Source organism: Gracilinanus agilis, chromosome 1, assembly GCF_016433145.1.
Source record: "Gracilinanus agilis isolate LMUSP501 chromosome 1, AgileGrace, whole genome shotgun sequence".
Lineage (NCBI taxonomy): Eukaryota > Metazoa > Chordata > Mammalia > Didelphimorphia > Didelphidae > Gracilinanus > Gracilinanus agilis.
The window spans coordinates 724,679,460-724,699,292 of NC_058130.1; the positions used below are offsets into that span (position 1 = coordinate 724,679,460).

Below are 19,833 nucleotides of genomic sequence, written 5' to 3' on the forward strand. Positions count from 1 at the left end.
CTTCCTTCCTTCCTTCCTTCCTTCCTTCCTTCCTTCCTTCCTTCCTTCCTTCCTTCCTTCCTTCCTTCCTTCCTTCCTTCCTCTCTCTCTCTCTCTCTCCCCTCTCTTCCCTCTCCCCTCCTGGAGCTGACAAGCAATTCCACTGGGTTATACATGTATATTATCACTTGATACCTATTTCCATATTATTCATTTTTGTAATAAAGTAATCTTTTAAAACCAAAATTGGGTTTCTCAGTGGACAGAGAAGACTTGTGCTCCAATCCTGCCTCAGACACTTACTAGCTAGCTGTGTGACCCTGGATGAGTCACTTAGCCTCTGATCACCTCAGTTTCACCAACTGTAAAATGGGGATAACCACCTACCTTGCAGGATTGTCATGAAGATTCAAAAGTGCTTAGTGCAGTGCCTGGCATATGGCAGGTGCTATATGAATGCCCCTTCCTTTCTCTTTTCCACTTGTAGTAGTATTCCCAAGCTTAGCATGATGCCTGGCACATAACATCTGCTTAATAAACATAGACTTGACTTGATTTGACGTGTATGCTTTTCTCTGGGATCCCCAGTTCCTTCAACCAGGGACCAAGAATAAAGTTCTTTCATTGCCAGAATGAAAATGACCTAAATTGTTTTTAAATAGGGTAGAGGCTAAGGAGGATGAAGAAGCGGCTGGTCTTAAATAGGGGAAAGTTTGGCTCTCCTCCATTAGAAGTTGATATGGAGGACCTGGAAGGGTCCACAGGCTCTAGTTTGCCAACCCCTGCTCGCTCTCTCCCAATTGTTTTCATTCTCTTTTACCTCAAACATGACTAAAAGAAAATAAGGAGTGGAAGGAAATTCTAGCCGAAGCCCTGAGCTTCCCCAAAGCCAAGAGGAAATATGGGGGTGGGTCAACTTAATAGTTTATGGAATTTTAATGATCTTAATCAACCTGTTAGGAAAACAAAGTGAGGGATGGAACCCCAAAAGAGAGAACTTTAAGAATCATAAAAGTTTTGTTCACTATAATTGTAAAGAGCTCTAGGAGTGTGAAGCGTTATCATTATCATTATTATAGAATCACAGATAAGCTTCAGAGGGCCACATTGGTCCTAGGACAAATGTGGATTCCAAGCTGCACTTCCTGTTTCCAAAGGTAGGAAAACTGTTGACAAAAAGAATGTCCATTTAGTTCTGGCTCTCAAGTAAACTATAATGGCCATATTTTCTCACAGATGCTTTTTTCTTTTTCTTTTTTTTTTTTAAACAAGAAAGGAATAAGACTTAGTACCTGATATTTAGACAATGCCACATCCAGGTTTCAGGGAAGAAGGTCCTTTTTCTCTTCTCGGCTCTATCAAGAGAAGAAAAGAAACAAAGGGAAAACTTACATGGGCCTTAAAAAAGGGTATTTTTTCCTACTTTTTTAAAAATATAATTTCATTTTTTAAATTATTTTTCCATGGTTCCATGATTCGTGTTGTCTCCCTCTCCTCTTCCCTCCACTCTCTCAAGGCTGACAAGTAATTCCACTGGGTAATACATGCATTTATCACTCAAAACCCATTTCCATATTATTCATTTTTGTAATAGAGTCATCTTTTAAAACCCAATCCCCAAATCCTGTACGACATGGGCCTTTGAACTGGGACAGGTTGGTTAGGTATTCTAGTACCTAAATGGCATGATTGAAGCCATAAAGGGGCCAATGGGCACAAAGCTTGCGCCATCATGGAGCACACATCTTTTCATGAACTGTGGTTTAGTAGATGTTCTATCAAACAAACACCAAGATTCCAAAGCCAATAAACTGAGTATGACTAAAATATTCAATACAAACTAGATTCACTTTATATTTAATTCTATTTTATTCAATAAGTACTCATAAATTGCCTGCTAAGGGTGAGGCCTTGTGCTGGGGGGTTGACACCAAGATTAAATATGACATTATCAGGGGCAGCTGGGTTGCTCAGTGGATTGAGAGCCAGACCTAGAGATGGGAGGTCCTGAGTTCAAATGTGACCTCAGACACTTCCTAGCAAGTTACTTAAGTCCTTTGCCTAGCCCATACCACTCTACTGCCTTGGAATCAATATATAGTAATAATTCTGAGATGGAAGGAAAGGGTTTAAAAAAGAAAACAAAAACAAGGGGGGAAATGACATCATCTCTTCTTCTAAAGAAGCTTCCTTAGCCCTGTGACCCTGGGCAAGTTACTTAACCCCCATTGCCTTGCCCTAACTAGTCTTCTGCCTTAGAACCAATACACAGTATTGATTCTAAGATGGAAGGTAAGGGTTAAAAAATAAAAAAGTGAATTTAATTTTTTAAAAAGAAGCTTCTTAGAGCAATGAGACACAGATATGAAAATTTAAAGTAAGATAAGAGGGCCAGAGAGACAAAGGAGGAATCCTGACAAAATGTTCAAAGTTCTTTCAAGCTTTGACACTCTGGGTTCTAATGACCTCTTCTGTTCTGAATAGAACATTTGTGGAAGGAAATACATTTTTTTAAACCCTTACCTTCTGTCTTGGAATCAATCCTGTGTATTAGTTCCAAGGCAGAAGAGTGGTAAGGGCTAGGCAATGGGGGTCAAGTGACTTGCCCAGGGTCACACAGCTAGGAAGTGTCTGAGGCCAGATTTGAACCTAGGACCTCCCATCTCTAGGCCTGGCTCTCAATCTACTGAGCTACCTGCCCTCGAAGGAGATAATTTTTTAATCTTTCTGAATCGTATTTTTTAAAGTTATTCTTATTCCTGAATATTTTTTCCCCAAACCCTAACTTCTGTGTTAGTAACAGCTCTAAAACAGAGGGGCAAAGGCTAGGCTTTTTTTTTTTTTAAAGAGACTTGCACAGGGTCACATAGCTAGGAAATGGATTTTGGGGGGGTGGGTTGTCCTAAGTCTCATTCTAATTGATGCACAGCTTTTTCGATTCCAGTGTCCATTTCTTAACATTTTTTCATTTAATTAATTAATTTAAAATATTTTTCCATGGTTACATGATTCATGTTCTTTCCCTCCCCTCCTCCTTCCACCTTCCCGGAGCCAACGAGCAATTCCACTGGGTTTTACATGTATCATTGCACATTTTGTTTTGACACTTTTTCCACATTAAAGAAATATGAAATTTACAGATTTCGTATTGTGACAGCTCCTCCTCGTCATCAGAAACTACTCGTCTTAGGATGACAGAATCTGAGAACCTCAGAGCTCATCACTTCACACCTGGATCACCAGAAGAGCCTTCTGCTAGATCAGCCTGCCTCGAGTTCCTCCCTGCTCCAGTCCATCCTTCATTCAGGCTTTGAAGTAATTTTCCTAAAGTGCAAGTCTGATCAGGCATCCCCTGCCCCTTCCCCCAACTCAACAAACTCCCTCTTCCCTTCAAAACCAAATACAAAATAATGTGTTTGTCATTCAAAGCCCTTCCACCCTTCTAATCTTCCATGTTACTCCCCAACATGTACTCTGATCCAGTGACACAGCCTCCTGGCTGTTCCACAAACAAGACCCTCCATCTCTTCATTCAGGGTATTCTCTCCGGCTGTCCCCCATGTCTGGAATGTTCTCCCTGACTCTCTGGCTTCCTTTAAATCCAAATTAAAATCCTACCTTCTACAGGAAGCCTTCCCCAACCCCTCTTAATTCCAGTGGCCTTCCATCTGCTAATTATTTCCTATTTACCTTGTCTATAGTTTGTTCGGTATAGATTTGTTTGCAGGTTGTCTCCTCCATTAGACTGTAAGCTCCTGGAGGGCAGGGACTGTCTTTTGTCTCTCTTTGTATCCCCAGCACTTAGCACAGTGCCTGGCATACAGTAAGAACTGAATAATTGTTCACTGAATGAATGAGTGAATGAAAGGCAGTGCAAATGTAAGATAACACATCTCTGTTTAGCATTTCATCTACATTTCACGTCATGTAAGTTGTTATTTGTTAAGGATCTGACCCGGAGTCCTAGCTCAGATGAAAGCCAGTACATTAAGGTTGTATCGGATAAAAGTTCCCCAAGCCCCATGTTACCTGGGCAGGACCTTCGAGTGTGCCGTGCTGCCCAGGGTCCCCGTGTGTGGCTGAAAGGCTGGCACAGCCTCATCTGTGTACATGTCCCCATCCTGCCTGTGGTTCAAGCTGACCAAATCGGTCATGACCACCAGCCCAGTGTCCTAGATAAAGGAATACAACCAAAGGAGCTTCATCAGTTCGTTGACCAAGATGGCCTCTAAATAGCTGACAAGTGTCTAAACCCAGACTCTTTTTTTAAAATTTTATTTAATTTTATTGATTAATTAAGAAAATTTTTCCATGGTTCCATGATTCATGTTCTTTCCCTCTCCTCCTCCCATAGCCAATGAGAAATTCCTTTTTTTTTTTTTTTAAACCCTTAAATTCTGTCTAGAAGTCAATACTGTGTATTGGCTCCAAGGCAGAAGAGTGGTAAGGGCTAGGCAGTGAAGGTTTAGTGACTTGCCCAGGGTCACACAGATAGGAAGTGTTTGAGGCCAGATTTGAACCCAGGATCTCTTATCTCTAGGCCTGACTCTCAATCCACTGAGCTACCCAGCTGCCCCTGCCAACGAGCAATTCCACTGGGTTTTACATGTGTCATTGATCAAGACCTATTTCCATATTATTAATATTTGCATTAGGGTGATCATTTAGAGCAGCAATTCCCAAAGTGGGTGCTACCGCCCCCTGGTGGGTGCTACAGAGATCCAGGGAGGCGGTGATGGTCACAGGTACATTTATCTTTCCTATTAATTGCTATTAAAATTTTTTAAAAATTAATTTCCAGGGGGTTAAGTAATATGTTTTCTGGAAAGGGGGCAGCAGGCCAAAAAAGTTTGGGAACCACTGATTTAGAGTCTACATCCCCAATCATATTCCCATTGGCCCATGTGGTCAAGCAGTTGTTTTTCTTCTGTTAAACCCAGACTTTTCTGTCTACACCAGCACTTGTTACAGGGGCACAGGAGGTATCATCTCACAAGATTAAACGTTTTTAGATTTGGTTTGTTCTGTGATCAAAATGGTGGCACAGCCAAGGGAGAACTGACAAATATGGGGCAATAATTTGTCCATTTACACACTTAATAAGCGGATCGTGGCTTGCCAATCTTGAAGAATAAAAGAATATACTATGAAGCCTGGGAAGATTTAATCTTTTCTTGGAAGCCATATACATCCACCACCAATGGTGGGGGAAAAAACCATTAAGCCTGGAGTTAGAAGACCTGAATTCAAGTTCCACTTTCATTACTTATTAGGCATGTGGCTTTTGGCATGACACAATCACTTTTTTTTTTTTTTAAACTCTTACCTTCCATTTTAGAATCAATACTGTGTATTGGTTCCAAGGCAGAAGAGTGATAAGGGCTAGGCAACGGGGGTCAAGTGACTTGCCCAGGGTCACACAGCGAGGAAGTGTCTGAGGCCAGATTTGAACCTAGGACCTCCCGTCTCTGGGCCTGGCTTTCAATCCACTGAGCCACCCAGCTGCCCCCTACACAATCACTTTTAACTTTCTCATCTACAAAGAAGGGAGAATAATATTTATACTATCTCCCTAATTGGTTTTGTTTGGGATCAGGCGAGATAATCTTTGAGAATGTATGTGGCTATGTTAATTCATTTCCAGGAAGGAGTTCTTCTGAAAAGATGAGCAAAACCAAACCAAAATAAGGCCCAGATTCTATTCAGTCCAACAAACATTTGCTGGCAGGAATTACATTGTAAAAGTGGGCAAGAAAGAGCCTCTGAGCCTTCTAAGTGAAGAGATGACGTGGCCAGATATAGGCCTGAGGATGCTGGCGAATGAGGAAGGGTGTCCTGGAAATAAAGTGGGGAAACCTTTTTGAAACTTCTTGCCACAGTTCAAGCCAGATGGTAACGAGGCTCTTCTAGGATGGGGGCACTCAGGACAGAAGAGCGGGGACAGATGTGAGTGATGCTAGAAGAGAAGAACTGAACCTCTCACCAAAAGCATTTTCCTTACAACCTGTGAGATGAGCCATACCAATAGTATTATCCCCACTTTATGAATGAGGAAGCTCCTCCCGGGGAGGAGCATTACTTTTCTCAGAACATGTCAGAACCAGAACCCAAGCCTAGATCTTTGACTATAAGTCTAGTGTTTTTTTTTTTTTAATTAGCCTACATTCCTCAAAAAGCTAGTCAAATTTCCAGTTCTCTTTTCTTCTTTTAGCAAATGTTGTTTATCATAACAGCCCAATTTATTTCAGAAAGGCCTTTTGGAGAAGGAGGAAAGGAGCGAAGAATAGTATTCCTTACAGTAAATGCAAATCGTGCATCTTTTGCGATATCCCAGTGCCATGGGAAAACAGAAGAGCGTCGGCGACGTCTATGGGAGGACATTCCAGGCCACCAGAAATGACCATCTTCCTTGGGAGACCCAAAGGTATCGGAAGCATCATATTCGGTTAATTCCTGGAAAACCTGTATGAAACCAGGAAGAAAGAAGGAGAAAGAGACGATGAAAAAGGAAGAGGTAAAAAAGAAAGGAGAGGGTCAGGGGAGTACTTTGGACAGCTATACAAAATTGACCTATTCAATCCAGTTAGAAAACTTTTATTATGTGTCTCTTCTGTGCAAGGTAGAACGTCAGGCACCAGGAATAAAAAAAACAAATGGCATAGCCTTCCACTCGAGGAGAGTACACTAGTGGGGGAGAACAACATGTCTACAGAGATGGAAAAATAAGGCAATTGGAGGAGAAAGGAATGATTAAAAGGATGAGAGGCTCAGGAAATACTTTGTGTAAACTGAGTCTCAGAAGAGGTTGCTGTTCAGTCATTTCAGCTATGTCCAACTCTTTGTAACACCATTTGGGGTTTTCTTGGAAAAGATACCAGTCTGGTTTGCCATTTTTTTCTCCAGCTCATTTTACAGATGAGGAAACTGAGGCCAACAGGTAAAGTGACTTGCTCAGGGTCACTCAGTGAGTAAGTGTCTGAGGCTAGATTTGAATTCAGGAAGATGAGGACAAAAAGACATTTCTACATGACCCTGGGCAAGACACTTAACCCCCAGTGCCTAATCTTTACCACTCTTCTGCCTTGGAACTAATGTGCAATATTGATTCTAAGATGAAAGGGAAGGGTAAAAAAAAAAAGAAATATAATAATACATGCTAAATGTGTGGTATAAATAGTGTTATAAGAGACAAAGGAACACAAAGCTCACTTTGGGATGGATGGTTGGGAGAGATGGTTTAAAGGAGGTAGATTTAAATTGGACCATAAATATATAGATAATTTTTTTAAACCCTTACCTTCCAACTTGGAATCAATACTCTGTATTGGTTCCAAGGCAGAAAAGCGGTAAGGGCTAGGCAATGGGGGTTAAGTGACTTGCCCAGGGTCACACAGCTAGGAAGTATCTGAGGCCTCATTTGAACCCAGGACTTCCCAATTCTGGGCCTGACTCTCAATCCATTCAGCCACCCAGCTGCTATATATATATATATATATATATATATATATATATATATATATATATGTATATATATTACCAATTATATGTAATAACAAATTTTCACATAAGTTTTCCTAAGCTATATGATCAAATTGATTTCCTTCCCTTCCCTGTTCCAGTGCTGGCAGGTGATTTGATCTGGGTTATACAGGTATTATCTTGCAAAATATTTTTATGTATTTTTTAAAGTTGTACTTTAAAAGCTAGAAATGTAGGGCAGCTGGGTGGCTCAGTGGATAGAGAGCAAGCCTTGGAGTTGGGAGGACCTGGGTTCAAATCTGGCTCCAGATACTTCCTAGCTGTGTGACCCTGGGCCAGACACTTAACCCCCATTGCCTAGCCCTTACCACTCTTCTGTCTTAGAACCAATACACAATATTGATTCCAAGATGGAAGGGAAGGGTTTAAAAAAAAAAGAAAAGAACTTCTGGCTTTTGAAGGCAACAACATCCTACATCTGGATAATTTCACTTGATACTTGGGAGGTTGTAGGATGTTTTTTTTCCAGTGAGGATGTTCACTCCACCATCGCAGACTTAATAGCTCTTTTATAGCTTCCTTTGTGCAATTTTTGCTACTTCCCACCCCTCTCCTGTACGATTAAAATTAATGTCCAATACTCCAAGTATTATATTTTATAAGATTTGTTAATAACAATAATAATTATTATAATAATTAAAATCACTTGAAGTAGAGGAAATAGAAATAATTATAATTATTAGTATAATATTATATATAATAATAGTATAATAATATAATATATATTAGTATAATAGTTTTTTACTAAAAATAGTAAAGCCTGAGTAAAGGCTCTTCCACCTTAGAACCAAAACTCAGTATCAATTCTAAGAGAGAAGATAAGAGTTTTGTTTTGTTTTTTAAAGCTAGGAATGATTCTCACCAATAAAGAAAGGAGGGGGAGCATTCCTTGTGGAGGGAATATAGTCTGGGCAAAAATGGAGAGAAAGGAGAGTACAGTAGAGACAAAGGAAAATACAAAACTTTCCTTGGGGACAGTGAATGAGTCAATTTGAGTGAAATACTGGATTCTGAGCTAGAGTAATGGAACAGTAGCCTGGAAGGGAAAACCGAGGCTAGACCATGATAGGCTTTCAAAGCTGCAATGAGGACTCTGAATAATTTCAACCTGCAGGTAAGGGGAGTCCCTGAAAGACCCGGAGCAATCAACGTTGGCTGACAAGGAAGGCAGTGGTTGGAGTGGACCATGATGCCCATGAGGAACCGAACTTCAGCAGCCCTCGGCGTTAGGTCCCTCCCTCCTTACCTGGGCAGGCGTCAGCTGGAAGCCGGTCTTGAGGAGATAAATGCTCTTATCCACCGTCCCAATGCAGACACAGCTCCCTTTAGTGGCTCGGACCTTCAAGTCAACGACATCTCCAGGTCTTGTCTCATTGGAGGAAAATGTCACTGAAACCTGAGCACAAAGACACTTCCCACTCACAGCTGGCAGGAAACCCCGGCCCCCCCAGAAGAACTTGGCTCACCCCGTCCTCCTTCCCACTCTTAAGGTCACCCTACCTTGTTTTCGAATGAGGCTTGGACGGCCAACTGCAGACTGTCTGTGACCCCTTCTCCATTCTCCCTTACGTAGTAGGCCAGCAGGCGGCTGAGAGGAGCCATGCTGGGGGTGATTGGAAGATGAAGGTATGTCACACACACCTGAACCTCAGCTCCTGGGGCCTCTGGAGAAGCTAAATAAGATTTGTTTGTTTGTTAAAAATTTAAATGATGGCATTCAAAACTTGGCCAGAAAACTTGAAGATGGGATAAAAGATGTGAAAAAGAAATACTGTGACCTTTTTCCAAAAAAACCTTTACCTTCTGTCTTAGAACCCATGCTGCATATTGGTTTCAAGGCAGAAGAACAATAAAAAGGGTCAGGCAATGGGGGTGAAGTGACTTGCCCAGGATCATTCAGTTATAAAGAGCCTGAGACCAGATTTGAACCCAGGAGACCTCCTGTCTCTAGCCCTGGCTCTCAATTCAGAGCCATTTGCCCTCGACCCTAGCTCTTAATGCCAACTCTATTATTGATGTCTGATGATAACTCTGAGAAAAACCCAAAGCTCCTACTCCCATGTCCACAAAGGGATAATATTATTACACTGAGATATATTAAATTGACTTTGAGTTAAAATGTACCAAACTCCTCTTTGCCATTCTTCCTGGTCTTCTGGGAGTTTTCTATCTGTTTGGTAGATACTGGGGCTTAAATCATGGCATTTGCCTAGCAAAAAGCTAGTCCTGATGAGTTGTTTTTCTGCATTATCTTTTTAGCTGTGGATGTCTAGTAAAAGAGGGAAAAAAAAAAACCAAAGATAAGATAAGATGCCCGTGGAGTTGTTGTTCGGGAAGTTTTCCACTTGTGTCCAACTCCTCATGACCTCATTTGGGGTTTTCTTGGCAAAGACACAGGAGGGGATGGCCATTTCCTTCTCCAACTCATTTGACAGAGGAGGAAACTGAGGCAAACAGGGTTAAGGGACTTGACCAGAGTTACACAGCTAGGAAGTGTCTGAGGTCAGATTTGAACACTTGGAGATGTCTTCCTGGCTCTATCCATCACGCCTCCTCACTGCAGTACCAGCTCTAATACAAGTACTTCACCTGTTCCAGGTGACACTTGCGATATCATCATTCTCCCTTATCCATCTATGAACATCCTACCCCTCTTTCAAGGCTTAGCTCAAAAGTCACCTCCTCCAGCAAGCCTTCACAGTTTCCCTGAAAGGGAAGTGATCTCCACCTCATTCATGCTATAAAATTCAGTGTGGGGAGAGGAATGGGCTTTAGGCTTAGAGTCAAAAAACCCAAGATCGATCCCCGGCTCCATCACTTACTTATAGGTAATTCACTCTGTCTTTCTGGTCCTCAGTTTACCCATTTTTAAAAACAGAGATAAAAATCCACATACCACCGATATCACAGGGTTGTGCAGGGATGAAAGCATTTTTGTTCATTTTCCCTCACAGGAAAGAAATCTTAAAGAGCTACAGAACTGGGAAGTGATACTTAACATGACCAAATTCTGAATTGTGTTTTAGTTGTCTGTATAAATGCCTTGTTTCATCCTAAACAAGAAGCCCCCAAAAGGCAGGGATCATGTTTCATTCATTGGCTTCACTTTTGCAGAGCCCAGTATAGTGTTTAGCTTGGGGAAAAAAGAATTACCAGCGGGCGAATGAGATGAGCAAAAGCTTAGAGGGCAGGATGCAGGGACTGGCGTGACCACCTGGCCGACCGGGTTATATTTATTTTAGAGAATATTAGGTAATATCTTTGAAAAGTTAGCTTGGGCTCAGATTGGGCATGGCCTCGAATGCCAAACTACAGAATGTGGACTTTCTTCTGTCGGCTCTGGGGAAGCACTGAAGGTGTCTGGCAGAGGAAGGCTGCTATTGCGGCGTTGTGTCTGTACTCACTTGTTCCCGGGACATGGGTTACTTGACTGGACTGGTCTGAGGGCGATGCGGCTCTCTTGCTCCTTTGCTGGGTGATATTCGCAGGCTGCAGGCCTGACTGCACAATGTTGCCTCGTGATGCAACTTCATAATATAAAGTAAAATCACAAGGACAGGTGGACTTTACAGGAAAACGGACTTCATCCCCCACCTTAGGGAAGAGACAGCAGCTGAGAGGGAACCTGAGTTATGCTAAACAGAAACAGATGATACAAACACACCGAGATGTCAATGGCCCTGAACCCTCCCGATTCCCCAGACAAAACGACACAACGTTGAGATGTCCAGAGGTGGGCAGGGAAGCCTTTGCCCTCTATCTTGGAACAGGATCTGTTAGCTTTGCCTTAACAGAGCCCCCCTGTACAAGAAGGAACATAGCAGGGGGGTCCCGACACAGGTGAGGCTCTGGAGCTTTCACCTGGGCCTCAGATATTGTCCTGTTGGGGCAACCCCACCGTCCTCTACCTGGTCAGACCTGGGCAGGGGGATACGGTCTAGAGAAGGTCTAGAGTGGTCCCCAACCCTCTTCCCTGGTTAGACCACATCAGAAGCACTATGTTCTGCTCACTCTGAAAGGGAGGACCTTGTTTTCCTTGGAGTAGAGCCAAGATGGCAGTAGAGCAGAGAAACTCAAAGTCACCATGAGAATCCTCTCCAACCAATTTCAAAATAACGCCACAAAACGAATACAGGAGTGAAAGAACCAACAAGGAGGCGGAGAGTGAAACAACTTTCAAGAAAAGAAAAACCTAAAAGGTAGGCAGCGGAAGAAGGACCTTGATCGTTTGGACCAGAATGATGAAGTCACTAGAGAGCGAGCTGTAGGACAAGAAGATGGAGAAAATGGAACATCGAAGACTAGAGGACTTGGGTGGGCCAGCTTCACTGTCTTCAAATATCTGACAAGACACCATGTGGTAAAAGGACAGGCCTTGCTCTGCTTGGCCCGTGTAGACAGGATGAGGAGTGGGAGGAGAGAGGAGGAGCTTCAGGGAGGCAGACTTCATCCTTAATTCAAGGAAGAATTTTCTAACTGTCTGACTGATGGGCTTCCAAAGGAGCTGCACCAATGCTAGAAACACCGTAGAAAAAGCCTGCTGCCCTCTGGGGTTACCTCCAATGCTTATCATCACAAAATCCAGCTGTGATGCTGGAGGGTGTTTGCCCAAGCACCTGTGTTGGGTACCAGGACAGCAAGATCTGCATTTTGCCATTTCCAGCCTTCCTTGAGCTTTGTTGGAGATTATATACAGAGGTCCAGGGCAGAAAGGCAAGACGGGGTAGTGGAAATACCTCTGGGTTAAGAGTCACAAAATCATAGATATATAGCTGGGAGGGACTTGAGAAGCCATCTAGGCCAACTCCCTCTATTTTAGAGATGAGGAAACTGAGGCCCATGGTGGTTACAAGACATAATCTTATGGACCAACAGACCAAGATTAAGCCCTGGTTCTGTCATTCACTTACTAGCTGTATTTCCTTGGATAAATCATTTGAGCTAATAACTAGCATTTGTATTGTAGCTAAGTGTGTGCCTAGCACTGTGATAAATGCTTTACAAATGTGATCTCATTTGATTTTCAGAAAACCTTGAGAGGTGGATGCTATTATCTCCCATTTTACAGGTGGAGAAACTGAGGCAAATAAGAAGTCAATCAACTTACCCAGGACCACCACACAGCTAAGAAGTGTCCAAGGCTGGATTTGAGACCAGTTCTTCCTGACTCCAGATCCAGGGCTCTCTCTATCCACAGAGCCCCCAACTGCCTCCTAGGATCTCTTTGGCTCTGAGTTTCTATCCTCTGTTGCTATGTTCCTCTTCTTTCAGATGAGCACAATAATCCTTTCCCCTGCCCCGCCATGTCATGGTATAGTTTGATAAACTGTAAAAAGCGCTCTCGATCCCACCACTTTCACTGGCTCTTCTCTTTCCTTTGGGACACATCTTGGTCACAGACTTGGGAACCCTGACAGGCAGAAGTCTCAGAAGCCTAGGAGGAAAGACCCTGCTTTTCCTGGTAAGGGAAGGAAAGTGGGTGTCCTTCTTAGAGCTGTGAAGGCAGCAACTGCTTTCTTCTCACCCTTCACCGCTCAACTCTCCTGCCTCCCTTGCTGTGCTAACACAAAGGAGATAATGTGTTCAATCACAAATGTTCATTAAATCCCTACCATGTGTAGGTGGCTGAGCCAGGTGTTATGGTTTAAGTATTATGTAAACATCAGGTGCCGATTTTATTATTAAGAAATCTGATGTGGTAAGACCCTCTGCTTTGAGCCTTAGAAATGAAAACAACAATAGTAATTATGAAATTATGTTTTTTAAAAATTAAAGTTTTAGTGATGCCTTTGTTTTACATCGCAATCATTTCCAGCTATTTCCTTCACCCTCCCTGCCCAGTCCCAAGTGAGCCTTCTCTTGTAACAAAGAAAAACATGCAAGAAAAGAAAAACTCCCCAAAGTAGCAACTGTGCCTAACATCATATGAAACATTCTGCACCCATAGGCTTCCCCTCCCCACTTCTCAAAGGGAAAGAGTGGGATATATTTTCTCATCTTGTCTTTAGGGCCAAGATTTGATGTTACAACCACACATGGTTAAAATGAAGCTTCATCCCAAAGAGATAATAAAAAACGGGAAAAGGAACCCCTTGTACAAAAATATTTATAGCTGCTCTTTTTGTGGTGGCAAAGAATTGGAAACTGAGGGGATGTCCACGTCTGTTGGGGAATGGCTGAGCAAGTTGTGGTCATGTTGGTAATGGAATACTATTGTGCTGTAAGAAATAATAAGCAAGATGATTTCAGAAAAAACGGGAAAGACCTGCAGGGACTGATACAGAGTGAAATAAGCAGAAACAGGAGAACGCTGCACACAATAACGGCAATATTGGACAATGATTAACTGTGAAAACTTGGCTCCTCTCAGCAGTGCCAGGATCTGGGACAATCCTGAAGGACTTATGATGGGGAAAGCTCTCTACCTCCAGAGAAAGAACCGTTTGAATCATCTTTCACATCAGTGTATTTATGGTTTTATTTTGGGGTTTTGGTTACATATGAGTTTGCTCTTACAACAATGACCAACATGGAAAAAATAAAATAAAATAAAATGAAGTTTCATTTTAGTGTGGAACTAAAGCATTTTAAGAAGTGGAAGAATCTTTGGAGGGCGTCTCGTCCATCCCCCATGAAAGGGTCATCCCTAACAAAATGAGTTCCTGTCATTTAGGGAAAGGCTGAACAAAGCACAGTCCATAAATGTAAAGGAATGTTATTGTGTTTAATGAAACAACGAATATGATTGGTTCAGAGAAACCCGGTGATGTTCATTATCAGCTGAAACAGAGGAGAAAGAGCAGAATCAGGGGACAACTGACACAAAGACTGTGAAGGAAGCAAGTCTGAATGACGTCAGAACCCTAACCAAAGCAGTGCCTTTGTTCAAGCATACAGAAGACTCGTGATGACGTCTGTCTGCCTCCCACCTCTTGGCAGAGAAGTGGGGGTCTACAGGTACAGGACAAAGCTCTCCCTTTCAGATATGGCCAACATGTAGGTTTCTTTTATCTGACCATACTTATTTATTACAAAGGATGGCTTCTTTTTGCAGGATTAGGGTATTAAGATGGACAAAAAAAAAATTTTTTTTTAAGAAAGAAAACAGTATCAGGGCAGCTAGGTAGCACAGTAGATAGAGCGCCCCACCTGGAGCCAGGAGGACGTGGGCTCATATCTGGCCTCAGGCACTTCCTAGTTGGGTGACCACAGGCAAGAGACAGCCTTGACTGCCTAGCCCTTGCCACTTTTCTATCCTACAACTGATACTAAGACAGAGAATGTAAGAGTTTGGGGTTTTTTAAAGAGTATCTCACCAAATGGTCGTTCAGCCTCAGTGCTAGTGACAGCTGGTAAAATACCTAGAAGGCTCCCCATTTTATTTTCAGATATCTCTCACTGTTAAAAGAAGTTTGTCCTCCTCTTAAGACAAATCTGTGTTCCTGTGACTCTGGAGCCATAGGAAAGAAACCCACTCCGTGTTCTACATGATGGCCCAAGAGAAAAGCAAGGGAAGGAAACAGAAGAGAGGCTCCCCAGACAACGCTCAAGAGCTCAATCTGGGAGACAGGATAGTTGGATTCTAGCGCTCTCTCTTTCATGAAATATGTAATCCTGGGCAAATCACAAGCCCTGTGGAATTCAGTTTTCTCACCTAAAATGAGGGTTGGGCAAGATGATCTCTGAAGGCCCTTCCAGCTGACATTAAAAGCCCGATTGCAACTCATATTGCAAGAATTAATTTATCTGGGACACAAAATCCTAAATCCCCAAGAAGCCATAATCAGATAAATGTCTTACATTCTAGAGTTCATTGGATGACAACCTCGGAAGTGGCCTAAGCTCTGATCTACACGCTATTCATTTCAGGTTGGAAAAGAGAGAACATTTTTACTTGGCTGGAAACACAATGAAAAAGTCATCGTGTGAATAATTCATAGGACTGTGTCTGTTAACACACTAATAAAGCTTCTGGATGAAATGATGGAATTGTTTATGCAAAAAGTCTTTGGCTAATTGGAACACACAGTAACAGGAGCTGAAGAGCCTCTGTTCCCACAGTTGCAAGAAAACCCTTTTCCAGCTTTCCCACAGTGGAATTGGTTTAAATCAGAACATAATAAGAACAATGTGTCCGGATTAGCTGTGCAGAATCTCATTTGTGTTTCCTTCCCAAGGAAGTCCTGTAAAATATGAACCACCTATTCAATTCATGTAAAACGTAGCAGCTACAAAACCGCCGCTGGACTGATCTGACCCTTCCTTATACAGGAGCAGGCTCACCTCTGGGCTTGGGCTCCTGTGAATGCAAAGCCTCATTTTTGAACTTTGAGGACTTCAGCACCTGGTTATCATGAACGAGCAACACCTTGTCCAGAACCCAGGAAGAACCTTGAGCCCAGGGCAGTTGTGAGGCCACCAATGAGGAACACGGCATTGAGAACAATGAAATTCTGCCCCCTCGCTTGACTCACACATAGGAGTACCCAGTGTCAGTGTGATATTGTTTCAGAGGTAGCATGGGATCCCAGGAGTTAGAACTGGGTGGGTCTGTGGAAATCATTGAGGTGTGGAGAGAGGACTCCACTGACCGCTTTGTGACTTTTCACATGCCATTTCCCTTCTCCAAGCCTCGCTTTCCTCATTTGCAAAATTCGAGGGGTAGACAGGACAGTTTCCAATATTTCCACATGCTGCCATGGAAGAAATCCTGGTTTTAGAGTCAGAAGACCTAGATTCAAAACCTGACTTGTCACTCTTTACATGGAGGATCTTGGAAATTCATTTGAGTTCTTTGGGCCTCAGTTTCCTCATATGTAAAATACTAGAATTAAATAAGGTGATCTTTAAAGTTCATCACCTCTCAATACATGTTCCTGACTCTTCTAGCTCTAAAATTTCCAAAGCAGTAGAGAGAATGTTGTACCTGGAGTAGAAATATTTGTTAGGTTCACCTTATAGCTCTCACTCTTAATAATTGTGTGGATTAAACCTCCTGGAGTCTCAGCAAAGTTATTCCCTGTTAAGACCTATTGCATGATTTCGTGAGGATCAAGAGAGATGAAGAATAGGAAAATGCTTTGTGACCATTAAATATCTGTAAATAGGACCTGTTCTTCCCTGTGTATTCTTTTTTCCAGTGACAAGAAAGAGCAGTCATATTGTGTAGATAAGTTAATGACACTTTTCTCCAAAGCCAGGCAGATCTGCTAAGAGCCCCCCAATAAAAGAAATGAGACACAAACTCAAATCTCTGAGCTCCTTCCATGGCTTTCTTGCAACTTTAGGAAAGGATTCTTTGCCTTCAGCACAGAGATTACTGTCTGTCATCAACATTAAAGAGTCCTAATGACAGAACCGTCCACTATCATTCTCTGTCAGAGTCTTTCAGTGGCCATGTGAAGAAGGCTAAGCAAGTGGAACAACAATTCTGGAAGGTGTGTCCTACCTACCAAACCAGGAATGTTATAAGTGTGAACCCAACACTGAGCAGTGTACAGTCTGCCAGCCAAGGACCAGCTCAGCTAGGGATAGAGAAGCCCTTTACTCGAGATAAATAGGCTGGTCACGGTGACTCTTCAAAGATCAGGCTCTTTATCAGTGGAGGGAAGAGCCAATCCAATAAAAACAGAACTCTTTTAGCACGATGGAGCATGGAGTTAAAGACGGTAGAGTAAGTAAGGCAGGAACTCCCTGAGCTCTCCCAAATTCACTTTTAAACAACTATAAAAAAAGCCTCCAAATGAATTCTAGAGTAGCAGAACCAACAAAATGATCAGATGAAACGATTTTCCAACCTAACACAGCTTAGAAGATGGACAGGAAAGGTCTGTGTCACTGGGACAAGAGGAGAGTACAAATCAGCCCAGTGGCATTTGGGCAAGCCAGCAGCTGACCATGCCCCAATAAGCCAGCTCCATATCAAAGCATGTGCCAGCAGCCAGGCCCATATGCCCTCAGCACAAAAAGTTTGGGGCTTTTTGGTGCTCCTTCCACCCCAGGAGCAGAGCCCAACTTTAACATAAATTTAAAAGTTAAAAAACAGGCTGGGAAATGAGCAAAAAAAAAAAACAAAAACCCTAACCATATGAAATTACTATAGTGATAGGCAAGAATTCAGAAGAGGATAACAATGTTAAAATGGCTACATATGAAGCCTCAAAGAAAAAGTGAAATTGTATAAAGCCAAAAAAAAATTCTTAAATGTGATCCAAAAGAATTTCGAAGTAGCTTGGAGTCACAGAATCTGAAGAATTGGAAGGGATCACCGAAGTCATCTAGTCCATCTCATTCTTTTTTTTTTAATCCTTATCTTCCATCTTAGAATCAATACTATGTATTGGTTTCAAGGCGGAAGAGTGGTAAGGGCTAGGCAACGGGGGTTAAGTGACTTGCCCAGGGTCACACAGCTAGGACGTGTCTGAGGCCAGATTTGAACCCCAAACTTTCCTTCTCTAGACCTGGCTTTCTATATTCTGAGCCATTTAGCTGCCCTCATAGCATTTTTATCTTTACAGAACCCCTTACTTTCTGTCTTAGAATCAACACTATGAATTGGTTCCAAGACAGAAGAGTGGGAAGGGCTAGGCAATGGGGGTGAAGTGACTTGCCCAGGGTCACACAGCTAGGAAGTGTCTGAGGCCAGATTTGAACCTAGGACCTCCCATCTCTAGGCCTGGCTCTCAATCCACTGAGTTGCCCAGCTTCCCCCTTCATCTAATTCTTAAAAAGCAGTATATACCTCCATGCAATCTCCTGAAGATATGTGGTATTTAGTAATACACTACTTTTTAGGGCAGCCCATTCTCATTTAGCTAATCATCATTCATTAAATGATGTAAAATCTGCCTTTGCAATTTCCATCCACTGCTCCTAGTTTGGTCCTCTGGGGCCAAGCAGAACAATCTTTCTTTCACGTGATAGTCCTTCAGAGAGTTGAAGACAGTATGTCTCCCATTTCATCTTCTCTTTTCCAAGCTAAATATTTTCCATCCCTTTAAATCAGTGGTCAACAAACTACAAAATATAAAAACCTTTCTTAGTTCATGAGTCAGACAAAAACAAGTGGTGGGCTGGATTCCCCCCCATCCTACCCAGAACATAGTTTGCTGCCTCCTGCATCCTTGTATCACATGGTCTCTAGTTTTCTCATGACACTGGTCCCCTCCTCCCCTCCCCTATGAGCTCCTACTTGTCAAGGCCTTAAAATGTGCTGCCCAGAACGGAACAGAGAAGGTTTGACTCTACCCACCTTTGTCCCGGACACGGTGGCTCTCTAAGACCACATCAGCTTTCTCAAGTGCAACATTCTTCTGGGGACGTGTATTGAGTTTGCAAACCACGTAGAGCCCCATTTGATGTCTGTCCTTTTCAAATAAGCTCAGCAAGACTTAAGCTAGGCTTCTTCTATTCTATCCCTGTACAGTTGAGTTTTTAGACACATATTTATCCCTATTAGACTTGGACCATCATTCTAGGGTGCAAGGCAATCCTTACCTGAAAAGATGAGTCGGGAGCCTGGAGCTGTAGGTAGCATTTACTTGGGGAGTACCAGCTGCTAATAGACAAGTAGTTGGGCAGGTATTGGTTCCCAGCAGGTTTTCCATCAATTGCTAGCACTTTTGTCTGAAGAAAAAACACATTTGAATATTATATACGTGTTTTCCAGTTCCTGTGGTCTTGCTGGCATTCCAGCTTCCTGCTCAATGATTCTTTCAGTACACAGAAGCCCAAATGACTCAGACCCAAACGGAGTTGGGACTGATCCGCTCAGCACAGTCTCTTCCCTCTGAGATGGATTTTCATACTCATGATTCTTCCCACGTGCCATTAAATCTGTTCATACCCAGACTCCGGGTCCTCTGGCTTCTCTCTGAACACTTTCTTTTCCTGTGTGGACACTGCTTCAGAACTGTTCATCAAACATTTACATCTGCCAGTGGTTCCCAATCACCCATCTCCTCGGATGCTCATATCGCTCCCAGGGGATCCGCACTGGACCTTAAGCTCCACATCCTTTTGGTCCTGAGATATACTTTCCACACATCCAACAGGACTCTGCACTCAGATGACCTTCCCCAATTTACTCTGAACACAGAATCATCTCTGAGGGGAGACACGTGGACATGCTTTCTGCCTTAAACTCACTCCTCACTATTGAATACCCACTGTGTGCACAGCTCAGTGATTATTCCAAGATGTGCCATATTCCTTCTCTCTCTCTCTCTGTCTCTGTCTCTCTGTCTCTGTCTCTCTGTCTCTGTCTCTCTCTCTGTCTCTGTCTCTCTCTCTGTCTCTCTCTGTCTCTCTCTCTCT

General features: G+C 42.7%; 1 protein-coding gene across 1 annotated transcript in view; it reads right to left on the reverse strand.

The window, feature by feature from the left end:
• CPAMD8 (C3 and PZP like alpha-2-macroglobulin domain containing 8) overlaps positions 1 to 19,833 on the reverse strand; it is a 131,169-nt gene that overhangs the window by 58,335 nt on the left and 53,001 nt on the right. The window contains exons 14-20 of the mRNA XM_044685330.1: positions 19,015 to 19,143; positions 10,923 to 11,112; positions 9,019 to 9,191; positions 8,765 to 8,914; positions 6,277 to 6,441; positions 4,009 to 4,151; positions 1,272 to 1,334 (exon numbers count right to left, since the gene is read on the reverse strand). Of these exons, the coding sequence (XP_044541265.1) occupies positions 1,272 to 1,334; positions 4,009 to 4,151; positions 6,277 to 6,441; positions 8,765 to 8,914; positions 9,019 to 9,191; positions 10,923 to 11,112; positions 19,015 to 19,143 (1,013 nt within the window). The remainder of the gene's footprint in view (positions 1 to 1,271; positions 1,335 to 4,008; positions 4,152 to 6,276; positions 6,442 to 8,764; positions 8,915 to 9,018; positions 9,192 to 10,922; positions 11,113 to 19,014; positions 19,144 to 19,833) is intronic.